At 37.5% G+C, this 15,439-nt stretch overlaps 1 protein-coding gene across 2 annotated transcripts in view; it reads left to right on the top strand.

Moving 5' to 3' along the window:
* AFF4 (AF4/FMR2 family member 4) overlaps positions 1 to 15,107 on the top strand; it is a 66,811-nt gene extending 51,704 nt beyond the window's left edge. For both annotated transcript variants that reach the window (XM_008056944.2, XM_008056943.2), the window contains 8 exons: positions 2,481 to 2,575; positions 3,128 to 3,191; positions 3,301 to 3,437; positions 3,699 to 3,770; positions 5,204 to 5,297; positions 6,044 to 6,087; positions 7,652 to 7,872; positions 11,926 to 15,107. In XM_008056944.2, coding sequence (XP_008055135.1) covers positions 2,481 to 2,575; positions 3,128 to 3,191; positions 3,301 to 3,437; positions 3,699 to 3,770; positions 5,204 to 5,297; positions 6,044 to 6,087; positions 7,652 to 7,872; positions 11,926 to 12,053 — 855 coding nt within the window. In that variant the 3' untranslated portion in view covers positions 12,054 to 15,107. The remainder of the gene's footprint in view (positions 1 to 2,480; positions 2,576 to 3,127; positions 3,192 to 3,300; positions 3,438 to 3,698; positions 3,771 to 5,203; positions 5,298 to 6,043; positions 6,088 to 7,651; positions 7,873 to 11,925) is intronic.
* The last annotated feature ends 332 nt before the right edge of the window (positions 15,108 to 15,439 follow it).

Raw genomic sequence — 15,439 nt, 5'->3', positions numbered from 1 at the left:
AATTGTTCCTAATTATTGTTATTGCCAGCCTGTTCATGATGTAGTGGAATATTCTTTGTGTTTGTGGATGGGGATTTGGATCATAGAAGTTTTTTTCAAGCCTGTTCTTAAATAGACTCTCACCCTTGGTTTGTTTACCAGGTTGTTTACATTGCTTTCTAAACTGTTCTGATCAAGAGCAAACTCTGTGAAATCAGAAAATGCCTACTATTTGTGACTTAAGTAAGCAAAGGTTTGAGAGTTGAAAAATTAGACTGCTAGAGGCTATTCATTGTGTTTATTAAATGTAATTAAATTTTTAAAATTGGGGTTATTCTCATTACAAACACGCAAATTGAGATATACAGAAAGGTTTTTCTCCAACTGAACACCCTCCTGTAGTCGTTTAGTGTTAGCATTAGCATGCTTAGGACTCTGACTGTTCAATTAACCTCCTTCACTGCTTCAGTTCCTTGTTTCCTGAATCTTCCTAGTCTTTTTTTGTAAAAAAAAAAAAAATGTAGTAAGTGGGCTGTCCTGCTCATTTAGATTCTGCTGTCTCCTAAGTTAAAATTAGTGTGTATACCTGTTCCATACATAGGGAGGAAGTTCTTCAAGAAGCAGGGATTTGTGTTTTATCCAGTGCTCAACTTACGGGTAATTAGGAAATATTTGTTGGATCAAATGTAGTCATTTGATACTCTTGTTTTTAACAAAATATAAAATAGGCCCTGAACACTTGGATGTCCAAATCATGTGGCACTTACTGAAGTTGTTAATATTCTTTACTCTTGACAGTTTCCAATTTAAGCAATAATATTTGAGTTTATTAAAGAAAAATGTGTAGTTTAGTTAGGAAGTATACTATTTTTAAATTTGTTTTCAAAAAACCTCAGTTTTACTCAAGCAAATCAAAACTTAGGCTTTTTGTAGCCTCTAAGCTAAAGCACAAAGCAGCTGCACTGATATGTAAATATGCTCCTCAAATCTATGTTTTTAATCAGGTTAACTTAAATATTCATTTGATATTTGTATCCATAGTAAAACACAGGGGGAAAGCTATCCTAGTAATGTTATACTACAACACAGTATTCACAAAGCTATTTAATAAACATGCAAGCTTAATGGAAAAGAACATCTCAAATCTCAGGACTTTTATTTGCATTTCTTGAAGTAAACTGTAATGAATGGAATTCAAAAGCCTTTAGCACACAAGAAAAAAATTGTTACATGATTCCTTCTAAATAGATATAAGTACACATAAGAAAATTATTATATTATTGGGTTTTATAATGTTAAAGCATCCATGCATGTATGGGATAAATTCTACTTATTTATGGTGTTTTTTAATGAAAAAATGTATATGCATTTTATTAAAGATAGGGCTGGATGGGAGGCATTTCTAAAGAGAAACAACCATAGTCCTTTCATAAAGGACTTTGTTAATAGAATGCAGAATAGACATGTTATAGTTGGGAACAGTGGCATGTACCCGCAGTCCCAGCTACTCAGGAGGTGGTGGGTAGAATGTTAGCTTGAGCCCAGGAATTAGAGACTGTCATGGGCAACATAGTAAAACCCTGTCCCTTAAAAACAAAAAGGGGCCAGGCTCGGTGGCTCAGCCTATAAATCCTGCACTTTGGGAGACCGAGGTGAGTGGATTGCCTGAACCCGCAGGTTCGAGACCCCCCTGGGTAACTTGGCGAGACCTCATCTCCACAATAAATCAAAAAATCAGCTGTGCATGGTAGTGCGTGCCTGTAGTTCCAGCTACTTGGAAGGCTGAGGCGGAAGGATCGCCGGAGCCCGGCAGGTCGAGGCTGCGGTGGCTGGGAGCGGCCACTGCACTCCAGTCTGGGCAACAGAGTGAGATTCCAACTCCAAAAGAAAAGATGGGAAGCAGAATAAAGTTTAATAAAGTAGCTAGGCTTTTGAAATCTAAAAGATCTGGATTTAAAATTCAAATTCTTGGAATGCCACCTAAAAGCTGTTTGAATTTGGGCACGTTTCTCAACTTCCTTGAGATTGTTTTTTTTATTTGATCTAATAACAATATGTGTTTTACAAGGTTATTGAAGGATTCACAACTATGCTAGGTACTTAGTTAGCTTAGTGCCTGGTAAGTAGTAAACACATAATGAACATTAGATATTATTATTGCTGTCTTCATTGATAAGTAATTATCAGTAAATTTGCCTTAAGTAGTACTGCCATTTTGATTTTAGGTTTATATCTTTCTTATGTCTTAAAAAGTATGTAGGTGCATAGTAGACTCTTAATAAATATTAGAGTGAATATTTTGGTTATGTAAAATAGACTTTTCTGTAAAAAGAAAGTTTACATTATAAAGTTTATAAAAGTTTCATAATAATGAAATTAATTGCCAAAGGCACTGTTGTTTCCTTTTTACCAGTAGCTGAATAAATGCTATTAGTTTAATTTTTAATATCCTTACAGTTTTCAATATAGTTATATATATATATATTTTTTTTTTTGGTCAGGAAAAGGCTCCAAGTAGCTCCTCTAACTGCCCTCCATCTACACCAACTCTTGATTCTTCTAAGCCTCGAAGAACAAAACTTGCTTTTGATGACAGGTAAAATAAATATATTTTTAATGCATTTAAGAAATCATTTCAGTCAGCATATGAGAAACTCATTTTAATTTTTGCCATTGACCAGAAATATTAGTACTTGTGTGTGATCCACAGAATATTCTGGTCTTAATTTGAAAGGAATCCACTAGTCCACGTACCGCTCCATTAGCTCAGTTCCATGGCTCTCATGGGAGATTTGAATGATGAACTTTCCAGTAGAACCTTACCACTCAGATAAGGAATAGTAATATTGTTTTTTTCCTGTTTTGATAAAAGGCTGTTTCTTTCAAACAATTTGAGTAAGTTAATTTTTAATACTAAATGGTTTGATCGCTGTGTTCTTAAGTAGATTTGCCATGAGTTGGCCAAAACAACTTTTCTGTTAACTTGATATAAACATTTGTCAGAAAAAACTGAAGCGGATATTTAGGAATAGCTTATTTTCTGTGCTTAATGACATGAAAACTGATTGATATTAGATACTGAAATGAACTAGTATTACCGTATGAAAATAATTTCCCATTTTATTTATAATGAAAATTTACTTTGCAGAAATTATTCAGCAGACCATTATTTACAAGAAGCAAAAAAGCTAAAGCACAATGCAGATGCGTTGGTATGTAAATATTCTCCTTACATTTATGTATTTAATCAACTTCAATATTCATTTGATGTGTATAGCCATAGTAGATCATTATTCATTATTTTTATTCTCCTTTCTTCAGTCTGATAGGTTTGAGAAAGCTGTATACTATCTTGATGCTGTGGTATCTTTCATTGAATGTGGGAATGCATTAGAGAAAAATGCTCAGGAATCCAAATCCCCATTCCCTATGTATTCAGAAACAGTGGATCTCATCAAGTAAGTGGAAAAACTTGCCAAATCATTGGCATTAACATTATTGCCAATTTTTGTTCCCTCTAGGAAGGAGCTGATATAATTATACACAGTAAACTGAAGAGATGCATAATCCTTTATTGTCATTGCATAAGGAGAACTAGATATTCATTGGATATTTTTGCTTTTATTTAGGTTAGAAATTCTAATATTTGAGGACAAAGGAAATAATAAGATCAAGGTGAAGTATTCTGTTTGTCATTTGTTTGTTATTTTAATTCACAGATATACTATGAAGCTAAAGAATTACTTGGCACCAGATGCTACCGCTGCAGATAAACGACTCACAGTACTTTGGTAAGTTTTCTGTGTTCTAGCCTGTGCCAGGTGACGGACAATTGTAAAATCAATAGTACTGTGAGTGCTCTTCTAAATGTTTTCCCTTAATCAGCCTTTCATAACCATGTCATAAGTCTACTTGATGGGTTCAAGCAGGAAATAATTCAAAATTCTGATGAAAGCTTTGGTAGAGTGGGACTGATATTAGAATCTTCCATTGTCTTAAGTGGTCACTTTTCTTTTTCTTTTTTTTCTTTTTATTTTTTTTGAGTTAGAGTCTCACTCTGTCGCCCAGGCTGGAGTACAGTGGCACACTCACGGCCACCACAGCCTCGACCTGCTGGGCTCAGGTAATCCTTCCGCCTCAGCCTTCCAAGTAACTGTAGCTACAGACACACATCTCCACATCTGGCTAATTTTTTTGATTTATTGTAGAGATGTGGTCTTGCCAAGTTGCCCGGGCTGGTCTCCAACCCTTGGGCTCAGGCAGTCCTCTCACCTTCGCCTCCCCAAGTGCTGGGATTATAGGCATGAGCCACCACACCTGGCCAAGTGGTCACTTTTCCAGGCTCTTCTTTTGATATCCTCTCTTGATTCACATATACCTTTTCTTAGGGAGCAAGCATTTAGAGTACTCAGAATAAAGAATGTGACTTGTTTGCTTTGTCCCAGGGACATATTATCAGTTTATTTGAGTATTTATTTTGCCTGGCACTGTGTTTAACACTGGGAATACAGCTAAGAATAAAACTGACATGGTTCTAGTCATCATGAAGTTAATAGTCTAGTGTAAGGGGAAAGACATTAATCAAATAATCACACAAGTATATGAGTTAAGTACTTTGAAAGAAAAGTGTACTTCACTATAGGAGTAGAGGAGGGTAAGGAGACTTAACCTAGGTAGATGGAACAACATTTCCAAGTGCTGGGTGGTAGAAAGGAATGAGAAACTTTCAAGGAACTAAAAAAAAAAAAAAAGACCAATGAGAAGTGGGTGTGACTGGAGGCACAGGCAGGAATGGTCATGTAGGCCCTTTATAAACTGTGTTTAGGTTTGTAATGTTCATAGTTGAGTTTCCTAGTTTTTATTTTTTTAAATTTTAGATTGTTTATAATTTGGTCCAGAGTTACTCTGCCCTTAGCGATTTTTTAAGGCATATGTTGCTATGACATCTACGACATGTTGGTGTCCTGTGGGTGAGGTTTTGATTTTGGAATGTCAACAAATAATGAAAGGCTAATTCTAGGTTTCTTAACTGTCTTCCCCTCCCTAGAGCATATACTACAATAGGAACATATCTTTTGGTTTCCTAAGGGTTGGGATTGTGACCTATGCCATGGTCTGCTTATATGAGCCGGTTCTGTACTCTTACACAATGCAAAGGTTGTCTGTGCAGATATGGCCACAGTCTGCTGTCCTAGTAAATAAGCTTCTCTCTTCCATTGGCTAGCCTGCGATGCCAGTCTTTGCTGTACCTGAGGCTGTTCAAACTGAAGAAGGAAAATGCTCTGAAGTACTCGAAGACACTGACAGAGCACCTAAAGGTAAGTATGCAAAAGAGGAAAGTCCACTTCCTAGGAAACACAATTTGTAAAGTCTCCATCCCCACCCCAGAAGTGCCCTCATGTTTAGGTAAAATACAACAGCAGAGGAGCTACTATTTGGGACCTTTCAAATAAGTGTGAAGTTAAATGTATATGTATCTGATTATAGAACTTCTGTAACGATGTACAGCAACCATGTATATATATATTTTTTCAAGTGATCTTTTGTCTTTATTACTATTCCTTTTAGACTGTTTCTTAGTTTCCTACAAGGTCTTCATATGTTTTTTCAGGCTAACACCTCATAAATCCTCCTAAAATCCTCCTCAGATTATGACTTGAAACCCTTCCCTAGCATGCCATTACCTGTCAGATCAAGTCCAAACTCCTTACCTTGTCCCCAAGGCCTCTCTTTTGTTCCTTGTCTAAGCCTCTGCTTTAGGCAAACTGTGTGAGTCACATACATTCTCTTTTCTGCAACCTTTGCTCATAGTATGACTCACCTGTCTGTGCCCTCTCCTCCTTCCTTTATTTGTGTGTTATTCTTTCTTTACCTCTTCTGTGAAGTCTTCCAGAGCACCACAGTTCTCACTTGTACATTTACATACACACGTATTTTGATATCTTAAATTTGTAAAGCTGCTTAAAATCAGCTCTGGCCCTATGCTTTTCAGTACATTTAGTACTTCATAAATAGTGGTATTTTGTTGTTGTTGTTGTTTAAGTATATTTTATTTTTTCCCCAGAATTCTTACAATAATTCTCAAGCACCATCACCTGGTTTGGGAAGGTATGTAAAATTTTATTCTATGAAATATTGTTTGTGACAAGTCTATAATATAAAATGGGAATAGGCAGACAGCAGGCACTCTTGCTGCTGCCCTGCTCCTTGTGCCCTTCACAAGAATCTTCTCTTTAATAAATCTACCTTCTTAATAAAAAAAAGTAAGTGGGATAGGGCTGAGCTTCCAAAAATGGAAAGAGGACTACTTGTTAAAAAGTTAAAACCATCTCTAATAAAATATTTTTAGAAGTTGAAACTTTATCTTCATTGTTTATGAATTGAAACTATAAATGAACATAATCATAAGGATTAGAGACGGGACATCTCACCTGCAGAAATCTGAGTTTTTCGTAGCACTCAATCCTTCTCACAGTTTGTTTTCCATAGTTACTTTGATTTATCACAGTGATCTTATCTTTACTCAAGTAATCTTAGAGCTGCCAGAATTTAACAGCAGTGGCATAATTGTGATTTCTCTCCATGCCCATATTATTCTCATCTCACCCTCCTCCAAAAGGAGGAAAAAACCCATCAAACCATTTTTATTCTGTAAGTTTTTCTGTTCACTTATTATGTTTACGTGAATTGACACTCTATCTTTACCCTGTGTGTATTTTCTTTTTGAGTTGGGGGGTCGAACTCTGTTAGGCTGGAGTGCAGGCTGGAGTACAGTGGCACAATCATGGCTCACTGCAGCCTCACCATCCTATGCTCAGGCGATCCTTCCACCTCAGTCTTCCAAGTACTGGTGACTATAGGCATGTACCATCACGCCTGGATAATTATTTATTTTTTGTAGAGACAGGGATCTCACTGTGTTCCCCAGGTTGGTCTCAAACTCCTGGGCTCAAGCATTACTCCCACCTCAGCCTCCCAGAGTACTGGGATTACAGGTGTGTGTACCTGGCCACTTTATATGTATTAAACAAATTTGTAATGTTAAAAGTACAGATAAAAATATAAACTAATTGCTGCCTATCCCTATGTTTGTTTAACTTTCCTATTTTTCGGCGTGTGATCATAATCTTGGTCATTTCCACAAATTTTAGTACTAAAATGAGCCAGCCAGATTTCAACATAGATGTTTTCTAAGAAATATTTAATTGGCAAGAAGTTTGGAATGATTGCAGTTGATTGAGAAGACTATACTTCTTTGTCAGCTCTGAATAATTTGATTAAATTAGGAAAGTGTCAGAAATTATGGAGTTCAATAAAAGATGCTCCCATCTACTACTGCAGTTTTTTAGGTTACATGTGAGTTCCACCCAATCTTTTGCAAAAAAATTTGAAAACTATGTAATTATATGCCTGAATAAATGGAAAATGTCTTTTGAGCCAAGAGTGAGAAGATTTGGCTTCTAGTCTTTGAACTGCTACTGACAGGGTGTATTATTTTTTCAGTTATCTCCCATCTCTTGTTCTGTTGACATTAATTGAAACAAAGGGGATAAATAAGATTAAAATTCACAATAACCTTTAGTACTCATTTAGAAGAAATTTTTCTTTTTGTACCTTGATTTCATGATGTTCACCATGACCATATGAACAAACTTTCTGTTTCTCTGTGTAGCAAAGCTGTTGGGATGCCTTCCCCTGTTTCTCCAAAGCTGTCACCAGGCAATTCAGGAAATCATTCTTCTGGGGCCAGTAGTGCTTCAGCAAGTGGTTCTTCAGTGACCATTCCACAGAGGATCCACATCATGGCAGCCAGCTATGTTCAGGTTACATCCAACTTCCTTTATGCCACCGAAATTTGGGACCAAGCTGAACAACTTTCCAAAGAGCAAAAAGGTAGGTAGGTCTCTGGATAAAACTTTGAGGGATGGAATTGTTAAAAGGAACTTTAATAATTTAATTATACACACACACACACGCACACACACACCCTACCCCTCCCTCCTAGTCTAAGATGTTTAACTCTAAATTTGGCTGTAAGCATAAGATTGCGCCCAAACAACTTGTACATCTAACATGTTTAATATATAAGAAAGCATATTCATACTGGATTTTTAGGTATATTGGAAGAAACTTAAGAGATGTAAAGGAGACTATGAAATGAGTGGATTTCTTTTTTTTTTTAAGTAGGATTTATTGAGAGGACAGAAAAGCTCCCACAGTGGGAGGGGACCCCAGGGAGTTACCCACGGATTTCTTAACATTCTTTAAAATTAGGTTGTTTAATGCTTTGTACCCTAAAGGTTTATTACTTCCCACACTAAGGGCAGAAAGGATTATAAAATACTTAAAGATATTAGAGATAAGTTACTGTGTAAACTCCATTTTATTTTCATAGATGTTATTAGCAAATATGTGTTTGTATCATCTATTCATGTAGATCCTTTGTAGAGAAACACTAAAGTAGACATTCAGTCGTGTCCTTTCCTCAAAGAGTACATTTAAAAACTTACAGTGGGTTGGGCTCAGTGGCTCAGTCTGTAATCACGTGCTTTGGGAGGCCGAGGTGAGTGAACTGCCTGAGCCTGCGGGTTCACGACCCTCCTGGGCAACTTGTCGAAACCTCATCTCCACAATAAATCAAAAAAAATAGCCGGGCATGGTAGCACGCTCCTGTAGTTCCAACTACTTGGAAGGCTGTGGCGGAAGGATCTCTGGAGCCCAGCAGGTCGAGGCTGCAGTGACCGAGAGCGGCCACTGCACTCCAGTCTGGGAGACTGAGTGAGACTCCAACTCAAAACAAACAAACAAACAAACAAAAAACAGTGTGAACAGATAATCAGATGAAAGAAAGATTCCTATCCCTAAAGCGGGGTAATGGCAAGAGAAAGAAGAGGAACCCTGTTATTTAACATAAAGTTGTGTTTATAAAAACATAATTTGTTCCCACAATTTTAAATATTGTCAGTACTGACCAGGAAAGGTTAGAGAGCTGATAATGCTCTGAGTCACCTTACTTTCCATTCTTCTGCCTGATGCTAGTTTTATAGCCTCTTTTTTTCCTTTTCTTTCTTTCTAACTTTTTGTAAGGCAGTTTTCAAAGGTTGACTAAAGGAAAAGAGAATAGTATCATGAACCTCATGTAACTTTTATTCAACTTTAGCTTCAACTAAAGCTAACATTTTGCCAGTTTGTTCCATTTGTCTCTGTCTCCATCTTTCTCATACTTTTATGCTCCCCTGGAGTATTTCAAACCAAATAATAGATATTGTACCATTTCATCTGAAAATACCTTTATATACATCCTTTGGTGATAAGGATCTTTCAAAACCACAACTGCTACCGGATGCGGTGGTTCACACCGGTAATCATAGCACTTTTGGAGGCCTAGTCAGAAGGATGGCTTAAGCCTAGGAGTTCGAGACCAACCTAGGCAACATAGCGAGACCTCGTCTCTACAAAAAAGTCAAAAAATGAGCCAGTGTGGTAGCACATGGCTGCAGTCCCAGCTACTCAGGAGGCTGACGCAGGAGGATCACTTGAGCCCAGGAGGCTGAGGCTGTGGTAAGCCATGATCGTGCTATTGCACTCCAGCCTGGGCAACAGAGTGAGATCTCAACTCAAAAAACAAAAACATGATACCATACCTTTATCACAGCTACCAAAGCTGCAATAACTCCTTTAGGTCATCTAATACCTAGGTTACCGTCACATTTCCCATGTTGTCTCAAATGTCTTTTTTTATTAACAGTTGGATTTATTTCAAGCAGGGTCTGCACAATGAAAATTGATAAGTGTCTTTAAGTATCTAAGTATGGCTCACACCTATAATCTCAACTCTTTGGGGGCTGAAGCCAGAAGATTGCTTGAGCCCAGGAGTTTGGCACCAGCCAGGTCAACATGGCACGACTTTGTCTCTACAAAACATAAAACAAATTAGCTGAGCCGGGCTTGGTGGCTCAGCCTGTAATCCCGCGCCTTTGGGAGGCTAAGGTGAGTGGATTGCCTGAGCCTGCGGGTTCGAGACCCGCCTGGGCAGCAAGACCTCATCTCTACAATAAATCAAAAAATCAGCCGGGCATGGTAGCGCATGCCTGTAATTCTGGCTACTCGGAAGGCTGAGGCAGAAGGATCGCTGGAGCCCAGCAGGCGAGGCTGCGGTGGCCGGGAGCGGCCACTGCACTCCAGTCTGGGTGACCGAGTGAGACTCCAACTCAAAAAAAAAAACAAAACAACAACAAAAGAAAACAAATTAGCTGGGTGTGGTGCTGCACATCTATAGTCTCAGCTATTTGGGAGGCTGAGGCAGAAGGATCACCAGAGCCCAAGAGGTTGAGGCTGTTGTGAGGTGTGATCATGCCACTGCATTCCAGCTTGGCAACAGAGTAAGACCCCCAACTAAAAAAAAAAAAAAAAAAAAAATTCAAGTTTAGTGTCTTATTTGTATTATTTTAGAAGCCTCGAACTCCTGGTCTCAAGCAATCCTCTCAAATAGCTAGGCATGCACCACTACACTTAGCTAATTTTTAGATAAGTTTTTTTGTAGGAAAAGAGTCTCACATTTATGTATGTGTGTGTGTATGTATGTATGTATGTATGTATGTCAAAGTCTCACTCTGTTGCCCAGGCTGAAGTGCAGTGACATGCTCACGGCCACCACAGCCTTGATCTGCTGGACTCAGGTGATCCTTCCCCCTCAACCTTCCAAGTAACTGGAACTACAGGCCTATGGCACCATGTCTGGCTAATTTTTTGATTAATTGTAGAGACTAGGTCTCACCAAGTTGCCCAGACTGTTCTCGAATCCCTGTACTCAGGCAGTCTTCTTGCCTCCACCTCCCAAAAGTGCTAGGATTACAGGTGTGAGCCACCATGCCCAGCCTACAAGTTCAGTATTTAAGATAAGAATGTTCTCATAGGTAATGCTCTAGATTTCCTATTGCATCATAGGCATACAATGGTTTATCACTAAAGAGGGATAAGTTTGGTCAGTAGATTTAATCAGGTACTGTCAACCTGATCAATTTGTTGTAAGATTCCATATTACACTTTAACTTACATTTTAACATCATTGCCTAGACCCATTATTTTATTAGGAAGTAGGAAACTCATTAGAACTTTCCTGTGTTGACATCTCTTCTGCATTTAATAACTGGAATTGTATAAAGGAGAGCCTTCTCTCCTCAAGTGTTTGATCACTTCTTATCTTGAGTAGCTTGAGATCATTATCATGAGAATGACCCTTTTTTCTCTGCACATTTAAAAACCCTTTTCTAGTGTATAAGTCCTATAATCACTCTATCTGCTTCCAAGTTTACATTGAGATAAAATTTTAGGATGTGTTGTATCCTCAACACTTCCTTAACATGCACAACAGCCTATATTTGTTCACATAGGAAGAATCTTTTTATTTCCATCTCTTAAAATTTTAATCCACTGTCTGAAAACATTGAATTTAGCTTATCAATGAACATGGCATATGATTATAGCTGAAAGGCTGGATACAGGTTGTCTTCCCTGACTAACCTCACGGGCTATTTAGGGAAACATGCAAAGAACATCTTCCTTTTTGTATCATTTGCTTCTTATAAAAAAAAAAAAACAAACAGCATACAAAATATTTTAATCAAATACTGCATCATGGCACTAGGTCTACATTTTAATGTTTACTGCATAGTAGCACTTTATAATTTTCTTTAGTGGAATTCTGCTTATATGTATAACACTTAATTCCTGACTGTTCATTCTGTTTAAAATGTTGCATGATTTAGGGAACAAATACAACCTGAGAGATAATGAAAGTTTTACAACATGGACAGTAATCATTTTAGCATGGGAGGGAGTATGTTTTTACTTCATGTGAATGCTATTTTACAGTCTGTACTCAAAATTTTAAATCAATGTTTCAAAGGAATATGCATCATTTAATAAATATTTTTGGTTTTCTAGAATTCTTTGCTGAACTGGATAAAGTAATGGGCCCTCTCATCTTTAATGCAAGCACCATGACAGATCTAGTTCGTTATACCCGGCAGGGACTGCACTGGCTTCGCCAGGATGCCAAGTTAATATCTTGAACTGAACACATTCTCGTTGCCTCTGATTTTCTCCACAACACTGTGTCACATCATGAAGGAAAACTGCCATAACACGCCACCTAGTCGACACTAAGAATGAGGAATGGTTTTCTCCTCGTTGGTTCATGTGTTGTTTTTTGTAACCGAAAGCCATCGTGTCAGTTGGCCCCTTTAATATTTCCAATGTGAAAAAATATTTAAATGCTTTTAAATCTGCAGCACATTGATAAGATTGTTTCAGTGGTCTGTGATAAGATTGAAATTCCAGTTGCAATTCATAACTAATCAAATGAAATTTTATTTATTTTAATTTTTTTAAAGTTCCCAGATTGGGGCTATTTAAAACTTTATTTGTTCTGCCTATAAATGTACTCTGTTGAGTATTTAGCATAAATTTAATGTAGGCATTTTTATTTATATACTTTGGGAGCTTTGTTACCTAATCATGTCTTTTTATGGTAGCTCTTCTATGAGTAAGAATTGGTTCATCTAAAATAAGGACATATTCTGTCTACACCTACTACCTGATATAATTTGAAATCTTAACTACAATTTTATTATTATAGAATTTACAGTTAGTATTAAGAATATTCTACACATGAAAAAATCACTTAAGTATGAGAAAATGGCGTTCTGTGTGGATTATAAAGTGAAATGGGTCTGATTTGGTATGCATTATTTCAAAAACTGTGAATGTGTGTTATAACACTACAGCAATCACAAGGTGACTATAACTTGCATTTAATGCATTATAAAAGAAGGCAGGCAGACTTTCTAGAAGAGGCATATCATGTTGAAGGGTTTCATAAAAGGACAATCTTGAACTTTATGGATTTTATTAAAACCATGTGTTCTTTTTTGTTACTAATCATTTGACACTTAATTGAAATAGAATAAGTTACTGTAGAAAAAGAATGATCCAACTCCTGAGGGTTGCTGCCCATGTCTCTTTAATTGATAATCTTCGACAGTTATTTTTCAGATTATTGTTTTCCACATATTAGATTGTGGTGCTCTGAAATGAGCATGCAGTGACTGATATAGAAATGGGCTGGAGCTTTGGTGTCTGCTTTTGCTATTCAACTTACAGCTCTAATGCCTGATGTAGAGATGATGAATTTCTTCTTTTTAAACCTATCTTGTATTTACTCCCTTTGTATTATGAAATCCCTCACCAATAATGTATGTTTCTGATGGGATCAGAAAATTCACACTAGAAAAATATCTAACTTGGTTTAATGTGAGCTCTCTTGGGAAGGGGAGGGGAGCAGGGGTAGAGCTTAAGAAGCCAGCTCTGTAAGAGTTGTATATCAAAGTACCTTTCCCTACAAGGTGCATATAGGAGTCAAAGGTAAGAAATGTACCCTCTGTACTTTTTTTTTAGTGCCCCTATCATGTTTGGTGTGCCTTAAATCTTACCTTTAAATGAAGACTCTATGGATTGTTTACAGATGAAGTTTTACACTAGGACCAGATCATCCATACATGGTTGGTCTTCTACAGTAATAATGTTAATTCTCTTTCCTTTTAAATCTTCCTTTAGGGCCTCTTAAACATTAATTTCAGAAAAGCTAATGCTTTGGTACATGACTTAGTCTAACCAATTGGGTAATGCTGCTTCAAAAAAATAGTTTGTTCTTCTCCCCATTTCAAAAATGGATTCATCCAATCAGGAAAAAAAGTTACCCTACTATTTGTAGATGATTCTAAGGCTTGAAAGGGGAAAGGGGAAAGAAAGGGATGGAAAAGCTCCAAGTCCAGTGGTGCAGTGAATCTTTTGTGTCTGAGTCTTTTTTATACCTTATTTCTGAAGCTAGTGAACTTTCATTGTTCTGTGGCTTCATATTTATAGAGCTTCTTAACTGTTTTGTACCTCAAGTTGTTTTTACATATCATTGAAGATTGAGATCTACAAATTATGTTGACTTTAACCTTTTTCCCTTGGAGAAATTGCCTGATATCTTTCTAATTAATCTTAGTGTGATCTAGGAACAGTTTTCCCTAAGAGGACAACTTCTCAGCGATCATGATAGTTTAGTGAGAAATAATGATTGTTAATCAAGTACATGTATGTCCTGTCCTTCTCTGATTTCTCTGACTCTGATTCCTTAATTTGCAATGATGTCTTAGAAATGGAAAGAGTATTCTCTGGGCTTTTAGTCTTTCAGTAACAACAGCCAGTGGGGCACCTCTAAATTCTAGTGTGTTCTAGTCTCTTGTGTGTCCTGAAAGGCAGCAGGAGCATTTCTGGGGTCAGACTGATATTTTGTTAAAGCAGAGTTTCCTGCATGTTTTATGGTGCTGCTCTATAAGATACTTTCTCTTTAAAACTGTAAGTTCTTGGAGAGTGAATTTTTCTAGCTTTTCATTGTGGAGGGTTTTTCCCACAAGGAAGTAATGGTCAATGGATCAAAATAGTGTTTCCTAAATAATTACATTTTCAATGTCATAGTCTGTGGAAATACTACTCCTTCCCCTCCATGTCTGTCTTCTCAGATGTTTTGTCTGCATCATCATCTCCAGCACATACTTTGGACTCCTCTTGCAGGTCACCATTCCTCCCTCCTCAATAGATGTCCTCAGTGTTTTCTAACCATTTAAAACTGAATTTGACAAATGGCTAAAAACTTACTTAGTCTGAGACTTGTACTTAATATATAATGAATTATAAAAATCACAACTATTTTAACAGTTACTCTGTTGACTGCTCTTTACGACCACACCTGTATGCCAGGAGGCAGCAGCCTATGCCATTGGACTCTTTACAGGCAACCAATGAACCTATTGCGGTGAATGAAGTTGTCCCAGCAGTCTTGGCTGGGCTGGATTGGGCTGTCAGGAACACTCTCCTTCAGGCGATCCAAGCTTCCACAGCTCAGCCCAGCCTCCAGTCTGGCTGGAGAACATCCAGCCCATTCCTTGCCTCAGTACCACCTTTTTCTGGGCAAGTAGCCAAGAAGTTACTATAAGCAGTGAGTACTTCAGATAAATTTACAGTTATAGACCGGGCATGGTGGCTCATGCCTGTAATCCCAGCACTTTGGGAGGCAGAGGCAGGAGGCTCGCTTGAGGCCAGGAGTTCAAGAACAGCCTGGGCAACATAGTGAGACCCCTGTTTTTACCAAAAAAAAAATGTTTTTATTTAATAACAGCTATAGCTGCTGAAAAGTGGAAAGGTTGACCACCACTGATTTAATTATCCAGTGTAAAAACAATTTAGAGTAATGTGTGCACCTGCCCACACACGCCTGGATTTCAGAGGAGCTCTTACACTGGTGGATCCATAGGCATTGGGGCTGCACTTTGAATGACACACTTGTGGCTTTATTAGATTCACTGTTTTTTTAATTGTCGTTTGTTTCTTTTCATGAAAAACTTAATCAGCT

The sequence above is a fragment of the Carlito syrichta genome, unplaced genomic scaffold (assembly GCF_000164805.1).
Source record: "Carlito syrichta isolate Samal-C Ts95f unplaced genomic scaffold, Tarsius_syrichta-2.0.1 Scaffold302579, whole genome shotgun sequence".
Lineage (NCBI taxonomy): Eukaryota > Metazoa > Chordata > Mammalia > Primates > Tarsiidae > Carlito > Carlito syrichta.
This window is presented reverse-complemented; position numbering and strand designations above follow the sequence as displayed.